Here is a 27,710-nt window from a genome sequence, read left to right on the forward strand (position 1 = left end):
GATAAATTCACCACTCTGTGGCTAAAGTGTCTTTGCACTTGTTTTAAATGGATGCCCCTCTATCCTGAGACTTTGCCCTCTTGTCTAAGACAACTTCACATCTACTGTCTAGGCTAGTGGTCGCCAACCCGTCGATCACGATCGACTAGTCGATCTTCGAGACTTTCCCAGTTGATCCCGACAAAAAATGAAAAATAAATACACAAATACTGTTGAGAGATTGTTTCTGGGTTGCGGGGTTTTAGTTCTGTTCTTTCTGTCCAGTACGCATGCGTATAGCTCCCCCGCACTACACAGTGTAATTCAGTGGTCCCCAACCAACGGGCCATGAGGAAACTATATGAGTCAGCTGCACTTTTCCTCATTCCCTGTCAGCCCACTGTTGAACTTGAACCCACGCAAAATCATCAGGCAACTAAACGCAGTGATACCCTCGCGCCAGGGATCACTGGTTGGCCTCGGGCAGCCGGTGGGAAGTGCTGTCGCTACTGGCCTGGAGCGTTGCCTCTGAACCTGTTTAGCACATCAAATGTTCATGGGGAACCTGGTGCTAAAATATTTGCAGACGACCTAATTCAGACTCAGAGTTTCGTAATTATCAGAGCAGCTACAGCGCTGCGATCTACTGAAACAAACATTTGTTGGTCGATAGATCCTACGGGGGGGGGGGGGGCGAGCGCTCTGTCGCACTCCCCGCTCGGTCGGCTGCGCTCTCCGGACTGTGACTGCCGCAGCCCTGGTATGGGGACGTCTGGCCCTGAACTTGTCTTCTCACCCCACCCACGACCAGCTGCACCTGGTCAAGGTGTTTAGCAGTGGGCGGGCGGGAGGCTGAGTTCGGGCCCAGAGGCTGTCAAATGAGGCAATGTCTCAAAACTGCTTCAGTACCCTGAGTCGAAGCTCCCAGCACTTAAAGACGAACCCGCTGAGTTTTCTCAGCAGAAAAAACGTGAGCAAGCGGGACAGAAGCCGAGAGCCATGAAAACTAGAATAGACTGGACATAAGGAACCTGCTTTGAGTATCACTGTATTCCGGTTGTGTTTAACAACCCCTCCCCCCCACCCCTGTCGGCCGGTCTGCAAGAATATTATCGATATTAAACCAGTCCGCAGTGCAAAAAAAAGGGTGGGTACCCCGGTGTTTATATATTATTTCTACTTCCAGACTGTAGGGTTTTACTTCCAGTCTTTTCTGCCCTGGTGTGCATGCGTGTAACTAATTGATGTGGGGTCGATCCTGCCTTTTACTCAGGCTGAGGAAGGGGATCTTGGGCTTAAAAAGGTTGGTGACCACTAACCTAGGCCTTTCAATATTCTAAAGGTTTCAATGAGATACCCCTCCCCCACATCCTTCCAAATTCCAGCAGGTACAGACCCAGGGCTATCAAAGGTTCCTCATATGATAACCCTTGCATTTCCAGATTTATCCTTGTGAACCTCCCCACACTCTCTCCAATGCCAGCACGTTGTTTTTTTAGATGAGGAGCCCAAAACTGTTCACAATACTCAAGGTGGGGCCTCACCAGTGCCTTATAAAGCCTCAGCATCAGAAAGTAGTCTGCAGATTTATTTCTTCTACCAATGTATATGACAATGCATTTTCCAACATTGTATTTCATTTGCCACTCTCTTGCGCATTGTCCTAATCTGTCTAAGTCGTTCTGCATCCTACCCGTTTCCTCAACACTACCTGCCCCTCCACCAATCTTCGTATCATCTGCAAACTTGGCAACAAAGTCATCTATTCCATCATCTAAATCATTGATATAGAGCAAAAAAAGAAGCTATCCCAACACCGACCCTTGCGGAACACCACTAGTCACTGGCAGCCAACCAGACAAGGATCCTTTTATTACCACTCGCTGCATCTACCAATCAGCCAATGCTCTAACCATACCAGTAAATATCCTGTAATACCATGGGCTCTCGGTAAGCAGCACATGTTAGCACCTAGTCAAAGGTCTTCTGAAAATCCAAATATACATTCACTGCATCCCCTTATCTATCCTAGTGTAACCTCTTCAAAGAATTCCAACAGGTTCGTCAGGCAGGATTTTCCCTTCAGGAAACCATGCTGACTTTGTCGTATCGTGTCCTGTGTCACCAAGTATTCCAACACCTTGTCCTCAACAATTGACTCTAACATCTTCCCAACCACTAAAATCAATTTCTTTTCTGCTGCCTTCCTCCTTTTTTAAACAGGTATATGGAGGAATTTAAGAGGGGTTACATGGGAGGCAGGGTTTGAGGGTCGGTACAACATTGTGGGTCGAAGGGCCTGTAATGTGCTGTACTATTCTAAGTTCTACGTTTAAAGTTTGGAGTGACAGTTGCAACTTTCCAGTACTCTGGCACCATGCCAGAGTCCAATGATATTTGAAAGATGATTTCTAATGCCTCCAACAATCACTATCGCCTCCTCTTTCAGAACTCTCAGGTGCAGTTCATCTGGTCCAGGTAACTTATATAGCCTTAGGTCTTTCAGCTTTTCATGCACCTTCCCCCTTGTTATAGTAACTGCACTCATTTCCCCTTCTTTGCGCCCTTCAACATTAGGCACACCGTCAGTATCTTCCACAGTGAAGGCTAATGCAAAATACTCATTTAATTCAACTGCCATCTCCTTGGCTCCCATTATTTCTCCAGCCTCATTTTCTAGCAGTCCTATATCCACTCTTATCTGTGATATTTTTTTTTACGTACTTGAAAAAGCTTTTATTATCCACTTTGATATTGCTTGCTAACTTGCTTTCATATCTCATCGGTTCCCTCCTAATGATTCTTCTAGCTGCTCTCTGTAGGTTTTTAAAAGCTTCACAATCCTGTCTTCCCACTAATTTTTGCTTTGTTGTGTGCTCTGTCTTGCTTTTACATTAGCTTTTGACTTCCCTTGCCAGCCACAGTTGTACTATTTTGCCATTTGAGTACTTTTTTTTTGGAATACATCTATCCTGAACTTTCCTCGTTTTTCCCCAGAATTCACATCATTGCTGCTCTGCTGTCATCCCTGTCAGCAGTTCCTTCCAACTTACTCTGGCCAACTCCTCTCTAATATCACTGTAATTTCCCTTACTCCAATGAAAAACTGATACATCAGACGTTGCTTTCTCCCTATCAAATTTAAGTGGAACTGAATCATATTGTGATCACAGGTTCCTAAGGATTCTTTTACCTTAAGCTTCCCAATCACCTCCGGTTCATTACATAACACTCAATCCAGTATAGCTGATCCCCAAGTAGATTCAACAACAAACTGCTCTGGAAAGCCATCTCAGAGCCATTCAACAAACTCACTCTTGAGCTCCAATATCAACCTGATTTTCCCAATTGACCTGCATGCTGATATCTCCCATGACAACCTTAACATTGCCCTTTTGATACACCTTTTCTATTTCCCATTGTAATCTGTGGTCCACATCCCAGCTACTTTTCGGAGGCCTGTATATAACTGCCATCGAGGTCCTTTTACCCTTGCAGTTTCTTAACTCAACCCACAAGGATTCAACAACTTCCAATCCTAAGTTACATCTTTCGACTGATTTGATGCCATTCTTTACCACCAGAGCCATGCCCCTCCACCCCCACCCACGCTGCCTCCCTTCCCTCTGATACAACGTGCAACTTTGGACATTAAGCTCCTATCTACAACATTGTACCTGACAATCAGTAATAGTGCAATAAGATCGTCTTTACTTTGTGCATTAGGATATAACATTTCAAGTACGGTATTGCCACCCTTTTTGATTCTACATCCCTAATGCACTGATACTCACCCTGCTGGCTATAATCCTATAATCTGCCTGCCCTTCCTGACAGTCTGACTGTATGTACTCTTTGCTTTTTCACCTTCGGCCCCATCCTGAGTCCCTTCACTCCAGTTTCCACCATGCAGTCATACTAGTTTAAATTCTCCCCAACAGCTTTAACATTCGGTAGACTTCAATGAGATTCCACGCCCCCCACCCCGCAGTCTTTTAAATTCCAGTGAGTACAGGCCCAAAACTGACAACAGTACTCCAGGTGCAGCCTGACTACGGTTTTATAAATCCTCAGCATTATCTCCTGGCTTTCATAGTCTATTCCCCTTGAAAGAAATGGCAACATTGCATTTACCTTCTTTATCACAGACTCAACCTGTAAATTAACCTTCTGAGACTCAACCTGTAAATTAACCTTCTGGGACTCATGCACAAGGACTTCTAAGTCCCTCTCCACCTCTGATGTTTGAACCTTCTCTCCATTTAGTTAACAGTCTGCACTACTGTTCCTTTTACTAAAATGCATCATACATTTCCCAATACTGTATCCCATCTACCATTTCCCATCTGCCACTTTTTTGCAAATTCTTCCAATTTCCAAAAGTACTGCTTCAACTGGATTGCTTCATCAGCACTACCTACCCCTCCACCTATCTTTGTTATCATCCGCAAACTTCGCCACAAAGCCATCAATTTCATTATCCAAATCATTGACAAATAGTGTAAAAAGCAGCGGTCCCAACAGTGAGTAACACCACTGGTCACTGTCAGCCAACCAAAAAAGGCCCCCTTTATTCCCACTTGCTGCCATCCTGCTACCCATGCTAGCATCTTTCTTGTAATACCACAGGATTTTATCTTGTTAAGCAGCCTCATGTGTGGCACCTTATCAAATGCCTTCTGAAAATCAAAGTAAACAACATCCACTCTCTCTCCTAAAGTAGACGTAGTGAAGATATCTCCCATAGTGGGGGAGTTTAGGACCAGAGGGCACAGCCTCATAGTAGAGGAACATGCATTTAGAACAGAGATTTTGTTAAGGCTGTGAATCTGTGGAGTTTATTTCCACAGAGAGCTGTGAAGGCCAAGTCATTGAGTATATTTAAAGCTGAGGTTGACAGGTTTCAATTAGTCGGGGCATCTAAAATTATGGGGAGAGGACAGAAGTGCAATTATGAAGAAAGCACTGAGGACCTCTACTTACTTAAAAGTTTACGAAGAATTAGATGAAGGCATTGAGAATAACATCAGCAAGTTTGCTGATGATACTAAACTGGGTGGTAGTCTGACATGTGATGAGGATGTTAGGAGAATTCAGGGTGACTTGGATAGGCTGAGTGAGTGGGCAGATACTTGGCAGATGACGTTTAATGTGAATAAGTGTGAGGTTACCACTTTGGGAGTAAGAACAGGAAGGCAGATTATTATCTGAACGGTGTAGAGTTAGGTAAGGGAGAAATACGAAGAGATCTAGGAGTACTTGTTCATCAGTCACTGACGGTGAATGAGCAAGTGTAGCAGGCAGTGAAGAAGGCTAATGGAATGTTGGCCTTTATTACAAAGGGAATTGAGTACAAGAGCAAGGAAATTCTTTTGCATTTGTACAGGGCCCTGGTGAGAACACACCTGGAGTATTGTGTACAGTTTTGGTCTCCAAGATTAAGGAAGGACATCCTGGCTGTAGAGGAAGTGCAGCGTAGATCCACGAGGTTAATTCCTGGGACGTCTGGACTGTCTTATGCAGAGAGGTTAGAGAGACTGGGCTTGTACACACTGGAATTGAGGAGATTGAGAAGGGATCTGATTGCAACATATAAGATTATTAAGGGATTGGACAAGATAAAGGCAGGAAATATGTTCCAGATGCTGGGAGAGTCCAGTACCAGAGGGCATGGTTTGAGAATAAAGGGTAGGTCATTTAGGACATAGTTAAGGAAAAACTTCTTCTCCCAGAGAGTTGTGGGGGTCTGGAATGCACTGCCTCGGAAGGCAGTGGAGGCCAATTCTCTGGATGCTTTCAAGAAGGAGCTAGATAGGCATCTTATGGATAGGGGAATCAAGGGATATGAGGACAAGGCAGGAACCGGGAATTGATAGTAGATGATCAGCCATGATCTCAGAATGGCGGTGCAGGCTCGAAGGGCCAAATGGTCTACTTCTGCACCTATTGTCTATTGTCTAATTGGCATGAGATCTGAAACATCGACGAACTTCAATGTAATTGTGGTGATGAATATATTGACAGAGCCTGGTATGGCAACACCAATGCCCTTGAATGGAACATCCTACAAAAAGTAGTGGATACAGCCCAGTCCATCACGGGTAAATCTCTCCCCACAAAGCAGTATCACAGGAAAGCTGCAACCACCACCAAGGACCACCTACCACCCAGGTCAGCCTCTCTTTTCATTGCTGCCATCAGGAAGAAAGTACCGGGGCCTCAGAACTCAAAACCATCAGGATCAGTAAGTTATTACCCCTCAACCATCAGGTTCTTGAACCAGTGGGTCAACTTCACTTGCCCCATCACTGAACTGTTCCCACGACCTCTGCACTCACTATCATGGATTCTTCATCTATGATCTCATATTTATTCCTTTTCTCTTTGTTACTGTTTTTTCTATTGTATTTGCACAATTCATTGTTCTGCACATTCACTGCTTGTCCACACTGCTGGATGTGATCTTTCACTGATTCTATTATGGTTCTTGGATTTACTGAGTATGCCCACAAGAAAATTAATCTCAGAGTTGTATAATATGACATATATTGATAATAAATGTACATTAAAAATCAATGATGTAAGACTTACTGGCCCCTTTCCTGACTCATACACACTGCCCTTCTCGAATATGGAAACATTTATTATTTGAATAGTACAGAGCTCTCATACAACTGTGCTGCTCTTAAATCGCATTATGAGGTCATTCTTAACTTTGGCCACTAACCTCTATTATGAGTCAACCTATAGCCAAGGAAATGATGGGCCTCCTGTTAGGCCACTTGAGGTGACTTATTTTTTATTATTTATCTTCTAATGTTTGTATACCTGTACACTTGTAATGGTACTGTGACACTGTAATTCCCTTTGGGATCAATATCTATCTATACAGGTCACTGGGAAACTCCACTGCACACTTCGCTCCCATCTGAAAATTCTTTTGCTCCTATCACATAATATTTAGTCTATTGCTCTATCGAAGCTGCTTATGGACCCATTTATTCTAACATAGTAACAAATCTATTATGTACACTTCATCAATATCACCTGCATCTCTCATTCAACATCCTCTACTTAAAAACATCTACGTTTTACCTCCAGCAACTCCATGGCGCCTTTATTTAATCAATCCATGCTATCCAAGTAATTACAACTTGAACTTTGTAGATGTTTCTCCACCACAGTTTAAAATGTATTTTAGAACATTTTCAACTTTCTAACTCCTATGACGGTCCCAAACCCGGCTGCAAAAGGAGAGAGGTTGGGCTTGGATCAAACAACCCCACCTCGTAAAAACCCAAAGCTCCAGAAACGTCAACAGAACCTCCAAAACCTCATCTTCGGAGATGGGCTCAACCTGGGATAACTTGAAAGACTTACCCAGGCCAGAGGACTCTGCGAACTGCTGTCGGCCCCTAATGCCCAGTAGGGGTGTTGGGGTGTAAGTAGCTCCCAGACACCACATATTTGGAAAAAAAAAACGAGTAAACGTTTCTAACACTGATTCTGCTGATCAGAACCACGAGAAAAGCCCTCATGGAACTCCATGAACACACAGGTCCATGTTGGCTCTGGACGGAGCAACGGGAGAAGCGCGTGTGGGAATGCGCGGCCCAGCTGCCCACGGCCCCCGGCTATAGCCACTCGCTCTCCTCTCCCCCCCCAACCCCAACCCCCGCCCCCGCCCCGTGGCCATGGGGCCTCGCCGCCGAGGGCGAGGCGCACGGCCTAGTCCGCCACACGGTAGCCAAGCGCTGAGACGCAGCTACGGTACCAGCCCCAGATAAGGATCCCAAGCTCCCTGGCGACGAGGCAACGAGTTACCGAAGACCCGAGCGAATCGTTCCCCTTCACTCACTTGTCCTTCTCGGTACCGAATATCGACGCCAGGTACTCCGCCATCTTCAGCGCCGCTCGCCTACGTCACCCTCCTCAGCTCACGTGACGTACCGGCCCAGAGCGCGCGCCGATGTGCATCACGTGCCTGCGACTGCCCGGCGGGAACAGATCACGTGCCCTTGAACAACCTATAGCAGCCGACCCTGGTTCTTCTCTGGCGTTGATTGGTTGGGCGGCGGATTCCTGCGATGGCGCGATGGGCCTCGGATTTGTTTCGGCTCTAAGCGAGTCCATGGGGTCTGAAAGCAGTGAGCGTGTCACTGGACATCCCTCTATAAAATGGACGTGTCAATTTTGAGTTCTTTTGCATGGCAATATAACCCAATTTTACATTGAATAAATTAAGTGTTGTTGGTAGTTTCAGTAAGAGATTATTCAAGCTAAGTTTCATTTTGTAATCACATTTTAGATCCAACGATCCAGCTTCACCGTTTGGGTAATTTCCCTAGAAATATGTTTGCCGGTAGGTGGCTCACCTGCCAGTAAGAGACCTGTCATGGCTGCTCCCTCTACATCGGCAGGACCGATTGGCAGAGGACTGCAGCCTGTTGGCCATCCGCACCTACCTGTCCATCTCCGTAAGAACTTTGAATTTTCCTGTTTCAGGTAACCCTCTCCTCCAGATCTCCCCCACCTTTGATCTTCACAATGCCAGTTTTAGTGAATTCTCGGGGGCGGGTGCTGTAATAGGGTAACGGAATTGGGAGAAATGTACATAATTTGCAACCATTGACATTGAGTTAGGGTTTCACTTTTAAGAAGCTGGTTTGACGTGATGAAGTTATTACCTAAAGATTTTTAGTGTTTAGGTTTGGAGTTCAATAAACTGTTACTGGTTTCATTAAAGATAAAATGTGCCACTTTGTTTTGTTTGCGGAAAAACCTATATTCGTGACCTCATGCTCTCAGATGATTCCAGAGTTATTGAATGTGTTGGCCAATGCAGTCGTTTTGAAACTGCCAGAACCAAGAGAAGAGCCCTTATGGAACTCCAGGAACACACAGGTCCATGCTGCCATCATTTGGTTTGTACAAACTGAGGCTCAGTTCACTATGCAAGAAATCTTCACTGACGATACCAAATTCTACTTTGTGGTAGCGTCACTTAGCAATTCCACAGGTCCAGAGTGGTGAGCCTGCTTGAACAGCTGTCTGAACACGATAAATACCGATCACTGAAAACTCATCTTTTACAACCAAACAATTGCTCCCCTTACCCGGCCTCAGCGATGCTAAGCTGTTGGAGCTAATAGACCACATTCTCTCCTGCAGCAATGCCAGATGACGTTCGCATAACCCTCACTAATACACCCATGATGGACTATAGGGGGCTTGCTAAAATGGCTGATGGTTTACACTTAGCAAAGCAGTGGTGCATCATTGCTCCTCTTTTCTCTACTTCAATAAGCCTGGTCAGCAAGGCCCCTGCGGCTATGAAATGGACAAAGGCAGATCTGTTTTTACCACGCTCACCTTGGTATAAGTGCTCGGAAGTATTGACTTCCTCGCAACCTCAACAATGCCAGTGCATCAGGACACCAGAGGTCTATGACCACCGTGGTTCCAGGAGTCAGGGTCGTCTACTGTTCATTACAGACACCCTTTTAGGGCGACACTTCCTGTGTGACAAGGGTGCTCAAGTAACTTGCATCGCCTATTGGTGAGAATGCAAAGAGTGATGAAACCTTGCTGGATGCTGCCAACAGCAGCAGGATCCATACTTACGAGACATGACGGATGACATTCTGTTCAGTGGGCAACATTACACATGGGATTTTGTCATGACTAAATTAGATAGATCTCCGCTCAGTGCAGATTTCTTGTGTGCCCAAGGACTGTTAGTCAATCTTAAGAACTGCCAGCTTGTGGATGTCAAGGACTTTGGGTTGTTACCCTCTTCCCCCAGTAATTTCCCCACAATGACTCTGTCAAGCGCATGAACCACATCATGTGAGTTTACTCGACTGTTGGGTGAATCTAGGAGAAACAAAATCTGATTAGGGATAGTCAGCAAGGCTTTGCAAAGGGCAGGTCATGCCTTACGAACTCAATTGAATTCTTTAAAGATTTAACAAAACACATTGATGAAGGTTATGCAGTGGATGTAATGTATATGGACTTCAGAAAGGGATTTCACGCAGGTGCGTGAAGGAGGCCCGGGAAGATATATAAAGAACACCGCCTTAAGAAGCGGGCAGCTTCGTTTGCGGGCAGCGGAGTGAGCCGGGTGCAGAGTGTAGGGCTTGGGCTCAGAGGGCTTAGGCGGAAGAGGGCACAGTAGGCTTATCTTTTAGTTCTTGTATTTTCAGTTATTTGGGAGGTATGAGTGTGAGGGCAGCTTGTTGTTCTCGGTGTCGGATGTGGGAGATCCTGGAGTCTCCGAGCCTCCCGGACATCCACATCTGCGCCAGGTGCGCCGAACTGCAGCTCCTGAGGGACCGAGTTAGGGAACTGGAGCTGCAGCTCGATGACCTTCGCCTGGTCAGGGAGAGTGAGGAGGTGGTAGAGAGGAGTTACAGGCAGGTGGTCACTCCGGGACCACGGGAGGCAGATAGGTGGGTTACAGTCAGGAAGGGGAAGAGGCAGGTACTAGAGAGTACCCCAGTGGCTGTACCCCTTGACAATAAATACTCATGTTTGAGTACTGTTGGGGGGGACAGCCTACCTGGTGGGAGTGACAGTGGCTGAGCCTCCGGCACAGAGGACGGCCCTGTAGCTCAGAAGGGTAGGGTTAGAAGAAAGAGGTCCATAGTAATAGGGGACTCAATAGTCAGGGGCTCAGACAGGCATTTCTGTGGAGGTGACCGGGAGTCCCGGATGGTAATTTGCCTCCCTGGTGCCAGGGTTCGGGACGTTTCTGATCGCGTCCAAGATATCCTGAAGTGGGAGGGTGAAGAGCCAGAGGTTGTGGTACCTGTAGGTACCAATGACATAGGAAGGAAAGGGGAAGAGGTCCTGAAACGAGAGTATAGGGAGTTAGGAAGGCAGTTAAGAAGAAGGACCGCAAAGGTAGTAATCTCGGGATTACTGCCTGTGCCACGCGACAGTGAGAGTAGGAATAGAATTAGGTGGAGGATGAATGTGTGGCTGTGGGATTGGAGCGGGGGCAGGGATTCAAGTTTCTGGATCATTGGGACCTCTTCTGGGGCAGGAGTGACCTGTTCAAGAAGGACGGGTTACACTTGAATCGTGGGGGGACCAATATCCTAGCGGGGAGGTTTGCTAGGGCTTCAGGGCGGACTTTAAACTAGTAAGATGGGGGGGCGGGAGACTATTTGAGGAGTCTATGGGAGAGGAGGTTAGTTCACCAGTGGAGCAAGTAAATAGACAGTGTGAGAGGGAGGAAAGGCAGGTGATGGAGAAGGGATGCGCTCAGCCCGAAGATGTAGGGGAGAAGAAAGAAAAGGATAATAAATTTGAATGCATTGTTAGGGATGGAAAGAGAGGAGGAGATGGAGAGTATCTTAAATGTATCTATTTTAATGCTAGGAGCATTGTAAGAAAGATGGATGAGCTTAAAGCGTGGATTGATACCTGGAATTATGATGTTGTAGCTATTAGTGAAACATGGTTGCAGGAAGGGTGTGATTGGCAACTAAATATTCCTGGATTTAGTTGCTTCAGGTGTGATAGAGTAGGAGGGGCCAGAGGAGGAGGTGTTGCATTGCTTGTCCGAGAAAATCTTATGGCGGTGCTTTGGAAGGATAGATTAGAGAGCTCCTCTAGGGAGGCCATTTGGGTGGAATTGAAGAATGGGAAAGGTGCAGTAACACTGATAGGAGTGTATTATAGGCCACCTAATGGGGCGCATGAGTTGGAAGAGCAAATGTGTAAGGAGATAGCAGATATTTGTAGTAAACACAAGGTGGTGATTGTGGGAGATTTTAATTTTCCACACGTAGACTGGGAAGCTCATTCTGTAAAAGGGCTGGATGGTTTAGAGTTTGTGAAATGTGTGCAGGATAGTTTTTTGCAACAATACATAGAAGTACCGACTAGAGATGGGGCAGTGTTGGATCTCCTGTTAGGGAATGCGATAGGACAGCTGACAGATGTATGTGTTGGGGAGCACTTCGGGTCCAGTGATCACAATAGCATTAGCTTCAATATAATTATGGAGAAGGACAGGACTGGACCTAGAGTTGAGATTTTTGATTGGAGAAAGGCTAACTTTGAGGGGATGCAAAGGGATTTAGAGAGAGCGGATTGGGTCAAGTTGTTTTATGGGAAGGATGTAATAGAGAAATGGAGGTCATTTAAGGGTGAAATTATGAGGGTACAGAATCTTTATGTTCCTGTTAGGGTGAAAGGAAAGGTTAAAGGTTTGAGAGCACCATGGTTTTCAAGGGATATTAGAAATTTGGTTCAGAAAAAGAGGGATGTCTACAATAGATATAGGCAGCATGGAGTAAAGGAATTGCTCAAGGAATATAAAGAATGTAAAAGGAATCTTAAGAAAGAGATTAGAAAAGCTAAAAGAAGATACGAGGTTGGTTTGGCAAATAAGGTGAAAGTAAATCCGAAAGGTTTCTACAGTTATATTAAAAGCAAGAGGATAGTGAGGGATAAAATTGGCCCCTTAGAGAATCAGAGTGGTCAGCTATGTGTGGAACCGAAGGAGATGGGAGAGATTTTGAATGATTTCTTCTCTTCGGTATTCACTAAGGAGAAGGATATTGAATTGTCTAAGGTGTGGGAAACAAGTAAGGAAGTTATGGAACCTATGACAATTAAAGAGGTGGAGGTACTGGCGCTTTTAAGAAATTTAAAAGTGGATAAATCTCCGGGTCCTGACAGGATATTCCCCATGACCTTGAGGGAAGTTTGTGTAGAAATAGCAGGAGCTCTGACGGAGATCTTTAATATATCATTAGAAACGGGGATTGTGCCGGAGGATTGGCGTATTGCTCATGTGGTTCCGTTGTTTAAAAAGGGTTCTAGAAGGAAGCCTAGCAATTATAGACCTGTCAGTTTGACATCAGTGGTGGGTAAATTAATGGAAAGTATTCTTAGAGATAGTATTTATAATTATCTGGATAGACGGGATCTGATTAGAAGTAGCCAGCATGGATTTGTGCGTGGAAGGTCATGTTTGACAAACCTTATTGAATTTTTTGAAGAAGTTACGAGGAATGTTGACGAGGGTAAGGCAGTGGATGTAGTCTATATGGACTTCAGCAAAGCCTTTGACAAAGTTCCACATGGAAGGTTGGTTAAGAAGGTTCAGTCGTTAGGTATTAATGCTGGAGTAATAAAATGGATTCAACAGTGGCTAGATGGGAGATGCCAGAGAGTAGTGGTGGATAATTGTTTATCGGGATGGAGGCCGGTGACTAGTGGGGTGCCTCAGGGATCTGTTTTGGGCCCAATGTTGTTTGTAATATACATAAATGATCTGGATGATGGGGTGGTAAATTGGATTAGTAAGTATGCCGATGATACTAAGGTGTTGTGGATAATGAGGTGGGTTTTCAAAGCTTGCAGGGAGATTTATGCCGGTTAGAAGAATGGGCTGAACGTTGGCAGATGGAGTTTAATGCTGAGAAGTGTGAGGTTCTACATTTTGGCAGGAATAATCCAAATAGAACATACAGAGTAAATGGTAGGGCATTGAGGAATGCAGAGGAACAGAGAGATCTAGGAATAACTGTGCATAGTTCCCTGAAAGTGGAGTCTCATGTAGATAGGGTGGTGAAGAGGGCTTTTGGAACGCTGGCCTTTATAAATCAAAGCATTGAGTACAGAAGTTGGGATGTCATGCTAAAGTTGTACAAGGCATTGGTAAGGCCAAATTTGGAATATTGTGTGCAGTTCTGGTCACCGAATTATAGGAAAGATATCAATAAATTAGAGAGAGTGCAGAGACGATTTACTAGGATGTTACCTGGGTTTCAGCAATTAAGTTACAGAGAAGGGTTGAACAAGTTAGGTCTCTATTCATTGGAGCGTAGAAGGTTGAGGGGGGATTTGATCGAGGTATTTAAAATTTTGAGAGGGATAGATAGAGTTGACGTGAACAGGCTGTTTCCATTGAGAGTAGGGGAGATTCAAACGAGAGGACATGATTTGAGAGTTAGGGGGCAGAAGTTTAAGGGAAACACGAGGGGGTATTTCTTTACTCAGAGAGTGATAGCTGTGTGGAATGAGCTTCCTGTAGAAGTAGTAGAGGCCAGTTCAGTTGTGTCATTTAAGGTAAAATTGGATAGGTATATGGACAGGAAAGGAGTGGATGGTTATGGGCTGAGTGCGGGTAGGTGGGACTAGGTGAGATTAAGGGTTCGGCACGGACTAGGAGGGCCAAGATGGCCTGTTTCTGTGCTGTGATTGTTATATGGTTATATGGATTTGATACGGTGAGGCTCATTCAGAAAATAATGAGACATGAGCTTTGTGGATCCAGAACTGACTTGCCCACCAGAAGGCAAAGGGTGGTTGTAAATGGTTCATATTCTGCATGGACGATAGTGACCAGTGGTGTTCTGCAGGGATATGTTCTAAGACCCTCCTCTTTGTGATTTGTATAAGTGACCTGAATGAAGAAGTGGAGGGATGGGTTAGTAAATTTTTTGATGACACAAAGGTTGGGGGTGTTGTGGATATTCTGGAGGGTTGTCAGAGGTTGCACGGGGCATCGATAGGATGCAGATCTGGGCTGAGAAGTGGCAGATGGACTTCAACATAAATGTGAAGTGGTTCATTTTAGACAGTATATAGATAAAACGTAATATTAATGGTAAGACTCCTGGCGGTGTGAAGGATCAGCAAGATCTTAGGGTCTGTGTCCGTAGGACACTCAAAGCTGTTGTGCAGGTTGATGGTTTTGTTAAGGGGGCGTATGGTCTGTTGGCTTTCATCAACCGTAGGATTGAGTTCAAGAGCCATTAAGTAATGTTACAGCTACAGTGGCATGCAAAAGTTTGGGCACCTCTGGTCAAAATTTCTGTTACTGTGAATAGCTAAGCGAGTAAAAGATGACCTGATTTCCAAAAGGCATAAAGTTAAAGATGACACATTCCTTTAATATTTTAAGCAAAATTACTTTTTTTATTTCCATCTTTTACAGTTTCAAAATATCAGAAAAGGAAAAGGGCCTGAAGCAAAAGTTTGGGCACCCTGCATGGTCAGTACTTAGTAACACCCCCTTTGAAAAGTATCACAGCTTGTAAACACTTTCTGTAGCCAGCTAAGAGTCTTTCAATTCTTGTTTGGGGGATTTTTGCCCATTCTTCCTTGCAAAAAGGCTTCTAGTTCTGTGAGATTCTTGGGCCATCTTGCATGCACTGCTCTTTTGAGGTCTATCCATAGATTTCTGATGATGTTTAGGTCGGGGGACTGTGAGGGACATAGCAAAACCTTCAGCTTGCGCCTCTTAAGATAGTCCATTGTGGATTTTGAGGTGTGTTTAGGATCATTGTCCTGTTGTAAAAGACATCCTCTTTTCATCTTCAGCATTTTTTTCCAGATGGTGTGATCTTTGCTTCCAGAATTTGCTGGTATTTAAGTGAATTCATTTTTCCTTCTACCAGTGAAATGTTCCTCGTGCCACTGGCTGCAACACAAACTCAAAGCATGATCGGTCCAGCCCGTGCTTAACAGTTGGAGAGGTGTTCTTTTCATGAAATTCTGCACCCTTTTTTCTCCAATCATACCTTTACTCATTGTGGCCAAGAAGTTCTATTTTAACTTCATTGGTCCACAGGACATGTTTCCAAAATGCATCAGGCTTGTTTAGATGTTCCTTTGCAAACTTCTGATGCTGAATTTTGTGGTGAGGACGCAGGAAAGGTTTTCTTCTGATGACTCTTCAATGAGGACATATTTGTTCAGGTGTCGCTGCACAGTAGAACAGTGCGCCACCACTCCAGAGTCTGCTAAATTTTCCTGAAGGTCTTTTTCAGTCAAATGGGGGTTTTGATTTGACTACGAGCAGTTCTCTCGAAAAGTTTTCTTGTCTTCCAGACCTCAACTTGGCCTCCACCGTTCCTGTTAACTGCCATTTCTTAATTACATTATGAACTGAGGAAACGGCTACCTGAAAACACTTTGCTATCTTTTTATAGCCTTCTGCTTTGTGGGCATCATTTATTTTAATTTTCAGAGTGTTAGGCAGCTGCTTAGAGGAGCCCAAGGCTGCTGATTGTTGGGGCAAGGGTTGAGGAGTCAGGGTATTTATAAAGCTTTGAAATTTGTATCACTTGGCCTTTCCAATGATGACTGTGAACAAGCCATATCCCTAACAAGCTAATTAAGGTCTGAGACCTTGGTAAAAGTTATCTGAGAGCTCAAATCTCTTGGGGTGCCCAAACTTTTGCATGGTGCTCCTTTCCTTTTTTTCACTCTATAATTGTACAAAACAAAAATAAGACACCAATCTTGCTTAAAATGTTGAAAAGAATGTTTCATCTTTAACTTTATGACTTTTGGAGATCAGTTCATCTTCTACTCACTTAACTATTCACAGTAATAGAAATTTTGACCGGGGTGCCCAAACTTTTGCATGCCACTGTAGATAGGACCCTGGTCAGACCCCACTTGGAATACTGTGTTCAGTTTTGGTCACCTCACTACAGGAAGTATGTGAATACTATAGTGAGAGTGCAAAGGAGATTTACAAGGATACTGCCTTGATTAGAGAGTATGTCTTATGAGAATGGGTTAAGTGAACATGCTTTGTCTCCTTGGAGCGACAAAAGATGAGAGGTGAATAAGATGATGAGAGGCATTTACCATGTAAAAAGCCAGAGGCTTTATCCCAGGGCTGAAATGGCTAACACCAGGGGGCATAGTTTTAAAGTGCTTGGAAGTAGGTCCAAGCAGATGGAGGTGGATATATATAGGCTCTTTAAAGAGACTAGTAGATAAAGGTACAAGGAGGTACAAAATAGAAGGCTAAGTGGTATGGAAATTCTAGGCAATATTGTGGGCCGAAGGGACTGTCATGTGCTGTAGATTTATAATTCCCAGACCTCATGAAGCCCACAGTCTCCACAACAGTTATAAAACATTGGGTCGAGCACCACATTCCCACAACTGACTGCCAGTCCACGTCTGCGTGCATAAGTGAAGGCTGAGTTTTCTAACATGGAAAGACTTGGCACTTTATGCAGGTCGAATAGCCCCTGGGCTTCCCCGCCCTGATTACTGATGCCTTAACAAAGCCACCACCCCACACATCCAAGAGTTTTTGGCACGTTTAGCCAGAATGTTAATTTTTGTCAAAGTCAATCTAGTTAGGCTATGTGCTCGGAGGACATTCCCAAAATGGCTGTGATAACCGCTTTTGGCCTTTTTGGGCATGCCGTTTGGACTGAAATATCCAGCAAAGACCTTCCAATGGATGATGGACTCTCTATTAAAAAACTTTCATCATAGATAAGAGGCGTACACCTGAACATATTTCAGTAGGTCACCTTAACCCAGCCTGCCAAGATTTGGAATATTCTGTTGCCATGCCCCTGGCGTCACAACATGACCATGAGAGTGCCAATGCACTTCTGAACAAGCCAGAGGCTCTTGTTCCTTCACCCATGGAACACAGGACCTGAGGCTGGGCAGCTCGTCCAAGTTCCAGACAGACTCAAAATGACAGTTTTAGTGAATTCTGGGTGGGGGGGGGGGGGGTGCTGTAGGATAATGTAATTGGGAGAAATGTACATATCAGAACTTGTAGACATAATTTGTAACAGTATTGTAACTTAAAACACTGACAATGTAAATATGTTGAAGCTCTAAAATAGTTCAAAAGTTACGATACATTTGATATTTAGAAAATTGATTATAGTATCACAATTACAGGGTATTTCACAATTACATTTAGATAGATTTCAGAATTCTAGTAACATTATATGAAAGGAAATTTCAGCTGCACAGCAACAAAGGCTATGTATGCAAGGACATTTCAGTTACTGCATAGCCATGCACTTGCACAACTTAAAGGGAACAGGACTTTTAACTATCTAGAGCCCTGTCTGCTCCTTGCTGCCGAATCTTTAACTGCTTAGGGATGGGGACACTGCCTTCAGATCAGAGGACAGGACATCTCCAGGGTCAGCAAGAGCTGTGCTCGCCCATGTCATTAGTGAGTATACACAGAAAACTCAGACACCTCTGTGTCAACAGGGACACGCAGCGCATGTGGCAAGGTATTCAAACCGGAACAGATAATGTCCACCCTGTGCGTCAACAACATTGATGTCTCCCTTCCTGGTAGGCTGATTGCGTTCAAAGCATGATATGATGCATTGAACAATGTGACATTGAGAAAAGTCCCTCTCCCCCGGGGAACAGGCACCCTGACTGCCCAAAGCTGAGGTGAGGAAAATCCTAGCCAGAGTAAACCCATGCAAAGCAGTGGGACCAGACAATATAAAGTAGTTGGTCAGGTGCAGAGGGACTGTGTGGATCAATTAACAGAGGTCTTAATGGCCATCTTTAATATCTCTCTGAAGCAGTCCATTGTCCCTACAGGCTTCAAAGTAGCCACCATCATTCCAGTGTCCAAGAGAGCGACTGTAACTGGCCTAAATGATTACCACCTAGTGGCACTAACTTCAAAAATCCCTAAGTGCTTTGAGTGGCTGGTAATAGATTGTATAAGAACCTACCTTCCAGCTACATTGGACTCTTTGCAGATCAACTATTGCTCAAATAGGTGCACTGATGATGCCATAGCCTTGGCCCTTCTTACTCTGTCCTGTCCCTTCTAGAAAACGATGCCTCATACGCCACAACATTGTTCACTAACTTTAGCTTCACCCTCCCTCAGTGGTTGCTGGGTAAACTGCCAGACCCAGCTCAGACCACACCATCAGGCTTGCTGATGATACATTAGTAGCAATGATGAGTTGGCATACAGAGAGGAGGGAGAGATGCTTGTCAGATGGTGTGAGAACAACAACCTGAGTCTCAACGTGGACAAGACAAAAGAGGTAATTGAGGACATCAGTACGGCACAGGTTGATCACTCTCATTGCACGTCAGGAAGCAGAAGTGTGTGAAGTTGCCATTACTAGGGAGAAGGTTCTTGGAAATCTGAAAGGTCTAAAAGTAGATAAGTCAGCTGGACCAGATGGCATACACCTTAACTTTGTGAATGAGGTGGCCGAAGAGATAGTGGAGGCATTAGTAATGATTTTTCAAGAATTAGTTGATCCAGATATTGTTCTGGAGGAATGTAAAATTGCAAAGTCACTCCATTCTTCAAGAAGGGAGAGAGGCAAAAGGAAGAAAATTATAGGCTAGTTAGTCTGACCTCGGTGGTTGGGAAGATGGTGGAGTCGACTATTAAGGACGTGGTTTCTGGGTACTTGGAGGCACATGGTAAAACAGGCCGTAGTCAGCACAGTTTCTTCAAAGGGAAATCTTGCCTGTCAAATCTCTTGGAATTTGAATAAAAAGCAGGGTAGACAATGGAGAGTTGGTTGATGATGTGTACTTGGATTTTCAGAAGGCCTTTAACAAGGTGCCACACACGAGGCTGCTCAACAAGCTATGAACCTGAGGTATTACAGGAAAGATTCTATCATGGACAAAGCAGTGGCTGATTGGCAGGAGGCAGAGTGGGAATAAAAGGAGCCTTTTCTGGCTGTCTGCCAGCAACTAGTGGTGTTCCACGGGGGTCTGTGTTGAGACAGATTCTTTTCACATTATATGTCAATGATTTGGATGTTTAAAATATGGTGGGGGGGTTGCAGCAAGGGGCAGGGGGAACCACACATGCCCTGAGCCCCACATTGCAACTGCTCAAACACTAACCCCTCCACTGGACCACCCAGTGGAACACGAAGGTGAGTGGGTGGAGGATTTGGCAGCAAGAGATATTCTGACAGTAAAGCAGCTAGGGTTTCCCTGGGTAACAGACAGCCACCCAGCCTGAGTGGCTTCCTTGCTCCCCATCCAAGGTCTACTCATCCTTTAACACTGATATTAACCCACAAATATCATCGTCTCCATTCTACAACGTAATATTAACGCTACCCCTCAGTATCTCATTCTTTTCTACTTTTCTTCTTTACACATCCTTCCTCTAGGCATCAGTCCCTTTGACAGTGACAGTGGATCTGTGGAGACATGAGGCAAGAGTTGTTCCCTCACTGTGGCTCAGGGAAGAATGACCCTCCTGTACCAGGGTCAGACTGTAAATGCATTTTGTCCTGGCCAATCTGTATTTCAGATTCACTCTGATAAGTATTGATTTACCATCAGCCTGATTGTCAAACACTTTATCCCCTAGGAGCTCAGTGTGAAACTTGTTTATGACTGTGGAGATTCACGAGCAGCATCCAGAATGACAGGTGGGGCTCTGAAATTAGAGTCTTCCCCCCCGCCCCGTACTGGTCAGGGCCTGCACCCCCACCCCCGTACCGGTCAGGGTCTTCCCCTCACCCCCTGTAGTGGTCAGAGCCTGCACACCCCACCCCCCGTACCAGTCAGTGTCTTCCCCCACCCCGGTACCACTCAGGGCCTGCACCCCCCCCGTATTGGTCAGTGTCTTCCCCCCCATACCGGTCAGCATCTTTCCCCCCTCCCCTGTACTGCTCAGGGCATGCACCCCCCCCCCGTATCAGTCAGGGCCTGCACCCCACCCCCGTACCACTCAGGGCCTGCACATCCCCCCCCCCATACTGGTCAGGGCCTGCACATCCCCCCCCCACATACCGGTCTGTTGCTACATGTCTGTCCATCACCTCTGTTTGTGTGTGCTTGGGGGACCTCAGCTCCTGCTCAGACCCACTTTGGTTCTGTCCATGGATTCACCAGTGAGTCTGGAGATGGGTGGGGTAGCAGGTGGACCAGGGGACCAGACAGTCAGGTGTAGAAGGACCTTGGAGAGTGTGTCAGTAGATTCCTGAAGGTGGCAGAATGGGTGTTGGGGTGGGAAAGAAGCTGACAGCACCTCGTCATCAATTGGTCAAGGAGAGAATACAAGGACAGGATATCTTGTTAAACATTAGTTAAGCGCTGGGTACAGTATGAACACAACACTAGGGAAAGGAGAGAACTGTGGAATCTTTAACACTACTTAGCCTGCTGTTAACCAGCTTAATCTTACCTTCTGCACTGTGCACACGAGACCTGTGTATACATGGGGAGCAGTGAGCTCCCTGCCAATCCTTTTACTTTGATATCTCAACTCCCCCCCCTCGGTTTTTAACCCTTCTGAAAGGACAAGAAGAATACTGTGGTAAACAGGAACTGGGGGGACTCTACTTGCCTACCACTCAACATAATCATGACTAATCTGTACTGAATTCAGCTCCTCTGCTGTACCACTTCTCAATAACCCTCAGTCTCTCCAATTATCATTACACCTTGTCTCCACACACTTTCCATGAAAAACCATAAGATATAGGAGGAGAATTAGACTATTTAGCCCATCCAGTCTGCTCTGCCATTTCATCATGTCTGAACCGATTTTCCTCTCAGACCCAATCTCCTGCCTTCACCTTGTTTCCCCACATAGCTTCATGTGCTGACCAATCAAGAATCTATCAATCTCTGCCTTAAATATACCCAATGACTTGGCCTCCACAGTCGCCTATGGCAACAAATGCCAGATTTACTACTCTCTGGCTAAAGAAATTCCTCTTCATCTACATTCTAGGATGCTCCTCTATTCTGAGGCTGTGTCCACTGGTCTTAGATTCTCCCACCATAGGAAACATCCTCTCCGTATTCATCCTATCAGGGCTTTTCACTGTTTGATATGTTTCATTGTGGGCATCCTTCATTCTTCTGAATTCTAGAGAACACAGGCCAGAGCCATCAAATGCTCTTCATATGACAAACCATTCAATCCAGGAATCATTTTTTAGAACCAGTCTCAGCACATCCTTTCTAAGATAAGGGGCCCAAACCTGCGCACAACACTCCAAGTGAGGTCTCACCAGCACTTATAGTTTCAACATTATATCCTTGCTTTTATATTCTCGTCCTCTTGAAATGAAATTTCCTCATAATAATTCTTTGAGGATGTGCTAGGCTGGGTTGATAAAAGGGAAATTGTAGATGTAGTGCATTTAGATATGTAAAAAGTACTTCACAAGGTGCACAAAGACAGGTGCATAACTTAAAAGCCCATGGAATTGAAGGGAATGTGTTAGGATTGACTGAAACTGGCTGCTTCATTGCAAAACAGAGTTGGAGAAAATGGTTCCTTGGAGGTGACAAGTGAGATACCATCAGGATTCTGTTCTTGGCCCATCATTTACATGCCAGCAGGAAGAGACAGTGTGCAAGGTGCCATATTTGCTGATGATATGATAGATCAGAAATAAGAAAGCTGTCATTCCGCAAGGTGAGATAGACTGAGTGGGCAAATGGCAGATGGAGTTTAATGTAGGGAAGTCCGAGGTGAAATCAAAAGGTGGATTAGTATCAAACAGGAGAGTAAAGTTCTGAAGGATCAAGTGGTTCCAGTGCATGGATCACACAAAGCCTGGATTAGTATCTAACAGGAGATATTTTTGCACGTTGGTTGTTTGTTCATGAATAGTTTTTCATTAATTCTATTAACTCTGAATGCCCACAGGAAAATGAATCTGAAGGTTGTCTATGGTGACATACAGATAATTTGTTAATAAATTTACATTGAACTTTGAGATTTACTTAAGTGATTCCATTCTGTTGGTGGACAAAGTTGTTGTTGTCCTCCTTGGATCAGATGGAAGTTGAGCGTGGATCTGATATACTTGGCAGAGAATTGTCTAGAACCTTTTGTCAAGGACCTTTAGAATGATTGGTGAGAGGTTAACTGAGGAAAATGTTTGAATGGAGTACTCAGGGTTGGACTGTATCATAGGGTAAGGATGGACACACGGAGGAATGTGGGGGGAAGTTTGGTTTTGATCTTCATGTATAGTCTAACTGATGATTCTATCCCATCAGGAAGAGTAGGATGGTTTTCCCTTGATTTTCACTGCAGTTACCGGCTCCCCAGAAATCTGGACCTGGCAGTGTTCACCTGCTCACTGTAGCCAAGGGTTACTGAACCTCTGCTGCCCCAAGCTGCACATTGCAATCAACCCAAAGCAAGAAGAGCCCATTGCCATGACTCAGGAGAACCAGAGCCCAGAGGTCAAGAACAGAGCTGAGCCATGAACCAGGAAGTGGTGATGTCAGAGGCACAAGGGACTCTCAGCCCACTCATAAGGAAAACATCACTCACCCACCTCTTAATATTGATTTTATCAAGAATATACATAAAAAATCTTCAATAAGCATTTCACTCTGTGCTCCCTGGCTGTAGATTCTGCAAAAAACATAGATTAATGCAATGTGAAGGGAATGAAGAAGAAGTGAGGGTTAACCCTTTCATTCCTGGAATCACTCTTGTGAACCTCCTCTGGACTCTCTCCAATGTCAGCTCTCAATACTCCAAGTGCAGTCTCACCAGTGCCTTATAAATACTCAGCATTACATCCTTGCTCTTGTATTCTAGTCCTCTTGAAATAAATGCTAACACTGCATTTGCTGTCCTTGGGTTGTAACAGACACTGTATTATCCAGACCAAATCCACTCCTCTATGTGACGCTGACTGGTTGGAAGCTGGTAGTATATCCTCAACAAGGTGACTACCCTAGTCTTTCCTGTGGTCTACTATGTCCTACCTCATTACCGCTGAAATGGGCTCCATTATCTATAAAGCAAACACGAGGAAATCTGCAGATGCTGGAAATTCAAACAACCCACACAAAAGCTGGTGGAACACAGCAGGCCAGGCAGCATCTATGGGGAGAAGCGCTGTCGACATTTCGGGCCGAGACCCTTCGTCCTGACAGTGCTCCCTACAGATGCTGCCTGGCCTGCTGTGTTCCACCAGCAGTTCGTGTGTGTTGTTCCATTATCTATAATGTCATTCTTTTCAAAAAATACCTGTTTCATGTGATGATTCTATGCCTTAGAATATTCAATTGACATTCCTGTCTGATAGCACACAGGAGTGTGATATTGTTGCTGAGCAATGTCGCCGTTCTTCTGCCTTGCCATTCATACTCCTGTGACCACCCCCCCCCCCCCCTTGTGTTCCTGCCAGGATTGAGTCAGTCTGCTCAGCTTCATACCCCCCCCCCCCCCCCCCCCCCCACTGTTCCCTGCTCTCTTCCCAGTTTAAAGTATGAAGGGTGTTTGATGGCTCTGGGCCTGTACTTGCTTGAGTTTAGATGAGCGGGGGGATTTCATTGAAGCCTGATGAATATTGAAAGGTCTAGAAAGAATAGATGTGGAGAGAATATTTCCTATAGTGGCTGAGTCTACAACCAGAGGGCACAACTTCCGAATGAGGAAGATCCGTTTAGAACAGAGATGAGGAGGAATATCTTTAGCCAAATGATGGTGTATCTGTGGAATTCATTGGCATGGATAGCTGTGGAAGCCAAGTCATTGGATGCATTTAAAGCTGAGGCTAGTATGTTTTTGATTAGTCAATAGACAGTAGGTGCAGGAGTAGGCCATTCGGCCCTTCTAGCCAGCACCGCCATTCACTGTGATCATGGCTGATCATACACAATCAGTACCCCGTTCCTGCCCTCTCCCCATATCCCTTGACCCCACTATCTATAAGAGCTCTATCTAACTCTCTCTTGAATGCATCCAGAGACTTGGCCTCCACTGCTTTCTGGGGCAGAGCATTCCACATATCCACCACTCTCTGGATGAAAAAGTTTTTTCACATCTCTGTTCTAAATGGCCTACCCCTTATTCTTAAACTGTGGCCTCTAGTTCTGGACTCACCCATCAGCGTGAACATGCTTCCTGCCTCCAGCGTGTCCAATCCCTTAATAATCTTATAGGTCTCAATCAGATCCCCTTTCATCCTTCTAAATTCCAGTGTATACAAGCCCAGTCGCTCCAATATTTCAACATATGACAGTCCCGCCATTCCTGGAAACAACCTTGTGAACCTATGCTGCACTCCCTCAATAGCAAGAATGTCCTTCCTCAAATTTGGAGACCAAAACTGCACACAATACTCCAGGTGGGGTCTCACCAGGGCCCTGTACAGCTGCAGAAGGACCTCTTTACTCCTATACTCAATTCCTCTTGTTATAAAAGCCAGCATGCCATTAGCCTGCTGTACCTGCATGCTTGCTTTCATTGACTGATGTACAAGAACACCTAGATCTTGTCATACTTCTCCTTTTCCTAAATTGACTCCATTTAGATAGTAATCTGCCTTCCTGTTCTTGCCATCAAAGTGGATAACCTCACATTTATCCACATTAAACTGCATCTGCTATACGTTTGCCCAGTCACCCTGCATTCTCATACCATCTTCCTGGCATTTCACACTGCCACCCAGCTTTGTGTCATCAGCAAATTTGCTAATGTTACTTTTAATCCCTTCATCTAAATCATTAACGTATATTGTAAACAGCTGCGGTCCCAGCACCGAACCTTGCCGTACCCCACTGGTCACAGCCTGCCATTCCGAAAGGGACTTGTTAATCACTACTCTTTGTTTCCTGTCAGCCAGCCAATTTTCAATCCATGTCAGTACTCTGCCCCCAATACCATGTGCCCTAATTTTGCCCACTAATCTATGTGGGACTTTATCAAAAGCTTTATCAAAAGTCAGGGAGTCAAAGATTATGAGAAATGGAATCCAGCTCCTATGTCTTACGGTCTTACAGTAACTGATCGCTTCACATTCACCGTAGGTAATAACAGCAGGGAAACCTTTCTCTGTACTTTCTCATGTTCTGTCAGAAATCCCAGAATACTGGAGAATACAGGTGTATTTATTAACTCAGTGCACTGTCTGATAGATAGGACTCACCAATAGCTGATGGATGGGAAGGGTTTTCATTAACCATTGGCACTGACCACACCCAGGACCCTTTGTGGAAACTGTACCAGCAACCACTCTCTGAACATCCCATCCTGCCTCCCTCTGCCCAAACCCTTCCCCCCTGCCCCATGTACCAGTTCTGTCCCTCTGCACTGACAGAGTGTTTTGTGCTTTTCCCTGCCAGTCCACCCTCTGAGAACAGCAACAGTATTAAAAATCACAAAGAGCATTTTATACAAATACAGCGCCTTCTCTTATATTTGAGAAAGTCGATCATTTCCATTTAACATTGGATACAAATTGAAAGAGGTTATTGCATGTCTCTCAGTGAGAGGATCACTGATCCAACCCAAACGTTAACAGCAGCAGCAGCGGGGGTCTGTTTCCCGCCAATTCCACTGCCTTTTCGATCCAGCAACAGCAATTACAGGAGTTTCAGACTGAGAACTAAAGGAATCCTGGGTTCCCTGAGTCATATTGCAGAGGGAAGGAGAGGTCAGAGGTGAGGACCTCTCCGCAAACTGTCCCTGGAATTTAGCAGCAACTCTGGCTCCGTAAGCTGGTTCCACAGATCAGACTTCCACTGGAGCAGAGCTGTGGATCGGCACGGACTGTGGGTTAGCGAGTCTGAGCATCAACCCCATCTCATTGCCTGTTGTCCAACAGGTTTCCATACAAGTACATTCAGGAGGCTGCAAGTTCCTTCGGTGAAGCGGAGTTCAATGCCTAAAGCTTAAATCCATAGTTTGCAAAGGGTAGTGAGCTCTTTGGTGAGAGAACTTCCACAAATACTGTGCACCGGCTGGTATTAATGCTTGAGATTACTGGGGGCAGATGTCACTGAGCTGAAAACATTTAGTTCACCAATACGACCTTGCTGAGGCATGGTGCGGCAAGCTCCTCCACTTCACAGTCTGCTTGCAGCCTCTGTTGCCGTTGGAGAAGCTCAGAGAGCAGCGAGGGGACATGGAAAGCGACCAGAGAACAGCTGAGGGGAGATGGGACAGCCTGTGGGAGGCTGACTGCAGCCGACTGCAGAACAGACCCCACTGAGTTCTGCAATACAGGAGCCCCAACTGCACAGGGGGGTGCAAGTGGCGGGGCTTCCTGTTCTCCGAGGAACGCCAATTGCAGCTCCCTGCGAAAAGAAACGGATGTATAAGAACAAACACGAGGAAATCTGCAGATGCTGGAAATTCAGACAACAACACACACAAAATGCTGGTAGAACATAGCAGGCCAGGCAGCATCTCCCTATAGATACTGCTTGGCCTGCTGCGTTCTACCAGCATTTTGTGTGTTGTTGGATATATAAGAAAACCAGCCCCTCGACACCCAAAACTCCACCCTCTCCTTCCAGACACTTAAAATTTAAAACTCCACTCTCTGCTTCCTTTCAGCCCCTCGACACCCAAAACTCTACCTCCTCCCTCCTTCCAGCCCCTCGACACCCAAAACTCCACCCTCTCCTTCCTTCCAGACCCTCGACACCCAAAACTCCACCCTCTCCTTCCTTCCAGACCCTCGACACCCAAAACTCCACCCTCTCCTTCCAGACACTTGAAATTTATAACTCCACCCTCTGCTTCCTTTCAGCCCCTCGACACCCAAAACTCCATCCCCTCCCTCCTTCCAGCCCCTCGACACCCAAAACTCCACCCTCTCCTTCCTTCCAGACCCTCGACACCCAAAACTCCACCCTCTCCTTCCTTCCAGACCCTCGACACCCAAAACTCCACCCTCTGCTTCCTTTCAGCCCCTCGACACCCAAAACTCCATCCCCTCCCTCCTTCCAGCCCCTCGACACCCAAAACTCCACCCTCTCCTTCCTTCCAGACCCTCGACACCCAAAACTCCACCCTCTCCTTCCAGACACTTGAAATTTATAACTCCACCCTCTGCTTCCTTTCAGAACCCCGACACCCAAAACTCCACCCTCTCCTTCCTTCAGCACCCTCAACATCTGAACCTCTGTGCTCTCCCACCCTCTGTCCCCTCTACATCCAAACTTCTGCCCTCTCCCTCGCTCCAACGACATCCAAA

General features: G+C 45.5%; 2 protein-coding genes and 1 pseudogene across 7 annotated transcripts in view; 1 reads left to right on the forward strand and 2 right to left on the reverse strand.

Annotated features, from left to right (window-relative positions):
- The window catches only part of u2af1 (U2 small nuclear RNA auxiliary factor 1), an 84,332-nt gene extending 76,340 nt beyond the window's left edge, over positions 1-7,992 (reverse strand). For 2 of the 4 annotated variants that reach the window (XM_059969043.1, XM_059969044.1), the window contains exon 1: positions 7,838-7,992. In XM_059969043.1, the coding sequence (XP_059825026.1) occupies positions 7,838-7,881 (44 nt within the window). In that variant the 5' untranslated portion in view covers positions 7,882-7,992. The remainder of the gene's footprint in view (positions 1-7,837) is intronic. The other 2 variants (XM_059969041.1, XM_059969042.1) reach the window with 1 other exon arrangement.
- Positions 7,949-23,955, forward strand: LOC132392202 (uncharacterized; annotated as a pseudogene).
- Positions 23,951-27,710, reverse strand: part of sik1 (salt-inducible kinase 1) — a 32,068-nt gene continuing 28,308 nt past the window's right edge. For all 3 annotated transcript variants that reach the window (XM_059969046.1, XM_059969045.1, XM_059969047.1), the window contains one exon: positions 23,951-26,805. In XM_059969046.1, coding sequence (XP_059825029.1) covers positions 26,523-26,805 — 283 coding nt within the window. In that variant the 3' untranslated portion in view covers positions 23,951-26,522. The remainder of the gene's footprint in view (positions 26,806-27,710) is intronic.

The sequence above is a fragment of the Hypanus sabinus genome, chromosome 4 (genome assembly GCF_030144855.1).
Source record: "Hypanus sabinus isolate sHypSab1 chromosome 4, sHypSab1.hap1, whole genome shotgun sequence".
Lineage (NCBI taxonomy): Eukaryota > Metazoa > Chordata > Chondrichthyes > Myliobatiformes > Dasyatidae > Hypanus > Hypanus sabinus.